A 4,448-nucleotide genomic window follows, 5' to 3' on the forward strand; every position below is an offset into this window, starting at 1 on the left:
GAGAAGGCCAAAGTAGAAAATAGTTGCGCTCAAATTGAGCTCAGAATCATCGAAAAGGCTTCTAACAGCCTGAAAAGCCCAAAATATAAAATGTTCCCAAATTGAGCTCACAATCAGCGAAATAGAAGCCCTTTTCAGAAGTCTGAAAAGGCCAAAAAAATGTTCCCAAATAGAGCTCAGAATCGCCGGAAAGGCGAAAAGGCTTGAATAGAAAACTATTCCAAATTGAGCTAAGAATCACCGAGAAGTGTTTCTAAAGGCCTGAAATATCCAAAATAAAAAATGATCCTCAATTGAGCTCAGAATCGCCAAAAATTTCTCCTAAAGGCCAAATTAAAAAATTATCTAAAATTGAGCTCAGTATCACTTAAAACGCCTTTTGAGCTGAAAATTTCTCAATTTTTTTTCTCATTTTACCATGATTAGACAACTACAATAAATACTAAACTTCATATTGATCAAACAAACCATTCTGGCTCTATGAATCATGTAATCATAAATACCATTTTTTAATAAGCCCTTTTCAAAATTAGTCATGATTCGAGAAAAAAACGAATAAAATAAAATGACATCTTCAGCTCTGCACGTCTGTGCAAAGTTTCAGCTAAATCAAAAATGGTAGATTGCAGGTTGCTTTGTATGCGTGGAATTGCACTAATGTAACGTAATTTACACGAATCGTTTAACACTAGACATTTCGATCTACCTGAAAATTGCTGCCTCAACCGAACATCTGGCGAATGCCCAAGAAATTTGTGACGGTCATTCCAGCGCAAACATTGAACAACAGTGCCATAGCCCCTGTTTAAAGTCAATTTCCGCCCAAATGACTGTTCAAAGTGGTGAACATCTGCCCTCTGCCACCGAACAGCGACAGCATCTCGCCAGGCATTCTCCGTTTGGCTGGCTGTCTGCAGCCATTATCGACAAAAGGTGGAAGCAACGCAACACCTTTCACCGTTCTCATTCACGTAAACGATCGTCCATCATCGCATAATAAAGGGAACACCCAGACCCGATAGCCAGCTTCTGCAGTAACCAACCACAGTTGTGTGTGACATTATTGTCATTGAACTGCGCTCCATTTGTTCGACAAATGTAAACAAATCCTTCGGATAGGCTAGGCAGACAGACGGAATCCCCTCCGTGAAACACGTGTCCTCTAAGCTTCTCGTTTTTTTTGTTGGTGTTGTGTTGTTTTGATTTCTTTTGTTTGCTCGTGTGCCTAAAGCACAAACCGATCACGATGACCCTTCGAGGAAAAAACCCGGATGGAGCGATCCTCAAGCACAGTTTTAGCATGTCGTTGTTTCTATCTAAGTTTTCAGATTTCAAGTGCAGATTTATACAGTAGTATGGTATTGACTCTTATCTAATTGTAGGTAACTTGTGATAACAATAACCTATGCCCATGTAAGGAAAACCAAAGTCATCAAATTTATCACAAGGCTTGGAGTCAATATTTCAGATAAGATAAAATTACATATATTGACGTTATACAGATACACAATAATATACTGAATCACGAACAATTAACATGCTCTTTTTCGGTTAGTCTGCAACTTCCTTCAGCTGAAATCTAAGCTCGTTATCCGGGATGTTGACTACGGCTCCGCGAATCTTGAACTCGCCGTAGTTCCAGCGATACTCAAACATACGAGTGACTCGGGAAATCAAAATCTCCATCTCCATCATGGCCAATCGTTTGCCGACGCACGTTCGCGGCCCGAACCCAAACGGAAGGTACACAAACGGATGTGAGTTCTTGCGAGCGGAGCTGCTGTCCTTTAGCCATCGTTCCGGCAAAAAATCTCTAGCCCGGTCGAAGTATTTATCCTCCTGGTGTAATATCATTGCGGCCATGGCAACCTCTGTCTAAAATGATAGATACTGACTAAACAGTTTCAAACAGAGAAAAAACTTCTGCTAGTTACCCCTTTGGGAATTTGGTAGCCCTGTAGGACGACATCCTTTCCAACGGCCCTGGCAGTACCGGCAATGGGAGGACAGATCCGAAGGGCCTCTTTAATGCAAGCTCGCAGATATGGCATGTTTTGCATATTTTCCACTGTCAAAGGGCTATCTTTATTGGGTAAAATCGAACGTAGCTCTTCCCGAAGTTTTTCCTGCTTGTCGGGGTTTCGTGCCAAGCAGTAAAGAATCCCAGTTGAACCGGTTGCGGTCTGGAGATTAAATAAATGTTATCCGAATTGTGCTCAGGTACAGGTTATAACAATACCGTATCTACACCTGCCAGCAACATATCGAATGCCATTAGAATTGCCACTTTGCGATCGATGCTCAACAGTTTCTCAAGAACACTTTTATTATTACTATCAGACGATGGATTCTTCTCCAATCTGATAACAGCATCATCAACTTTACGCTTGACCATTCTGAAATTATTGATTCGAACAGTAAAAAATGCCATACAGACAGCTAATCAACCGTACTCAGTGAGGCTATCTAGTGTGTCCATCAACTCTTGCAGCTTCGGGGTCTTAATCCACCGCCACATTGATGGCAAAAAATCCAGTTGATAAGTCAGTTCAAAGAACCGTCGAATGCTCTACCATAATCTGAAGGTCAAAAAACTTTAAACTACATGAAAATTTATCAGCCAACCTTCACAATCTGCTCCGCCTCATCGGATGGTGTCTTATTTAGAACACCCAACCTGGTGTCCAGAGCGAGCACTCCAATCGTCTCCAAAGCCCATCGGTTGAGCCATTGATCGTAGTCTGCCGGAAGCTCGTTCTTTTCGTCACGAACATTCTTCATACTGCGAACTTTGAGTTGAGTTCTTATCAATTGATAAACATCGCATCGTACCTACATTTCCATAAATTCGCGAGCCACTTCATCCACCTTATCGATATAATGCTTCACGACTTTGGGTTGCATAAGGACAGGATTGACGATGGTGCGAAATTGTTGCCAGGGTTCACCTTGTCTGTAGCGAAATTTCACAGTTAGTATCTAACTCCAAGAAAGTAAGAAGGACGCTTCTAACTCCATTGTCAAACCGCTCATTCCCTCAAACACTTCCGGGCGAACCTTCGTGCGGTAATACAGGAAGCTATCCAACGTCGGTCGGTATGGCCATGGTCCTTCCGAGCGGAATATTTTCTCGAAATCATCCGGATTGAAGCTTATCAGAATGTCTTTCCGCCCGAAAAGACCCGGCACTCGCAGCAAATCGCCGTAGTCCTCGCGCATAAGCCGATGAAGATCCGGCAAACTGGCATTGTTATAGCGACCTATTGCAACAACAATGTCGGTAAATGTTTTATACACCTAAGCTAGATTCAAAATTAACCTCCTGGGGCGAAGTTTTTCAGCATACGAAAAACACTCGGCGTAGGTACTCGCTCAAATGGAACCGCTCGGTCCCATTCCGTGTCACGGCCAGCTTCCGATACAGCTGGTGACGGCTGAGCACTTCGAGGACGAACTGCTGCTAATCTAGTGCTCGCGACCGGGGACAAACTGTTTAATTTGTTTAAACTACGCAGCATGCTGATTAGTTCTAATTGAGAGCTTATTAAAAAATTTAACACAAAACTTTACTAATTTTCACCAGATAAAAATTCACACGTAACACCTTATGTTTTCAACCCGTTTTCCAAGCGACAAATTTTCGACTCTGCTCCGACCGGTAATAATTTTGCCATTGTATTAGATTGCCGTCTAACCGTGCTAACAATGTCACTCTTATTACCGTGCCTTTCGTAGTTTTTTTCTTCATCTATTCTTTCGTAGTTGATACGTGAATTATTTACGCTCACAGCTACGGGCGGAACCATTGCGTCACGACGCTGCTAGACGATAACGAAAATTATATTTATCAGTGCGCTATGTGTGTGGTTGCGTGTGAGTGACCGTTCTATTCGTTAATTTAGTTCAGCTGAAACGAGAAATGAGTTCCGATAGAGTTCCAACGAAATTTTGCCTGTATGAAGGTAATGTTTAATGGTTCAATGAAAAATGATCGTACACAGACACTGTACAGCTCTGAAATAATGCAAATTTGAGGGATCGATGATTTCAGCTGATCTGCTGAGTCTACATCATAAACACCACAAGCCTCTAAAGTTCTTCAGGAAATCGGCTCAATCGGGAATACATATGTTTATTTTTGTTGTTGAAAAGATGTACTATATGAAATCCAAACTTTCGTATTTTTTGTCGAGCAGAAAGGTATATATCCGTTAAACGCTATGAATTAATCATTGATTTGGTAGATTTAGCAGGTTTCCGATAAATTCTAATCATTTTTATTCAATTTAGGCCGACATTGACTTAGCTATTGCGTAGTTTATACTTCGGCATTTTAGATTTGGACAGGCCTAATACAAACCCCAGAGGACTTATGAGCAAAACTCGAGATACGTCATTTTTATTTCTCTCATTAGCGAACTAATTACTCCGAAACATTTCTAGTTATG

At 41.4% G+C, this 4,448-nt stretch overlaps 1 protein-coding gene across 1 annotated transcript; it reads right to left on the reverse strand.

The window, feature by feature from the left end:
* Positions 1–1,462: 1,462 nt before the first annotated feature.
* On the reverse strand, positions 1,463–3,790 carry LOC129726631 (probable cytochrome P450 12a4, mitochondrial). Its single transcript, XM_055683572.1, has 8 exons — positions 3,320–3,790; positions 3,014–3,260; positions 2,837–2,953; positions 2,626–2,782; positions 2,454–2,569; positions 2,240–2,396; positions 1,935–2,183; positions 1,463–1,875 (listed from the first exon to the last, which is right to left on the reverse strand). The coding sequence occupies exons 1-8, from the start codon at positions 3,516–3,518 to the stop codon at positions 1,552–1,554; spliced, it is 1,566 nt and encodes a 521-aa protein (XP_055539547.1). The 5' UTR covers positions 3,519–3,790; the 3' UTR covers positions 1,463–1,551.
* Positions 3,791–4,448: the final 658 nt, after the last annotated feature.

This window comes from Wyeomyia smithii, chromosome 3 (genome assembly GCF_029784165.1).
Source record: "Wyeomyia smithii strain HCP4-BCI-WySm-NY-G18 chromosome 3, ASM2978416v1, whole genome shotgun sequence".
Taxonomy (NCBI): Eukaryota; Metazoa; Arthropoda; class Insecta; order Diptera; family Culicidae; genus Wyeomyia; species Wyeomyia smithii.

What these genes read in the sequence shown, in the direction of transcription:
- LOC129726631 (XM_055683572.1), bottom strand. Translation starts at nt 3,518, where the DNA reads ATGCTGCGTAGTTTAAACAAATTAAACAGTTTGTCCCCGGTCGCGAGC. An exon ending in ATGAGCGGTTTGACAATGGA is followed by an intron (nt 2,954 to 3,013) that starts GTTAGAAGCGTC and finishes ATTTCGCTACAG; the next exon opens with ACAAGGTGAACCCTGGCAAC. An exon ending in GCTCGCGAATTTATGGAAAT is followed by an intron (nt 2,783 to 2,836) that starts GTAGGTACGATG and finishes CAAAGTTCGCAG; the next exon opens with TATGAAGAATGTTCGTGACG.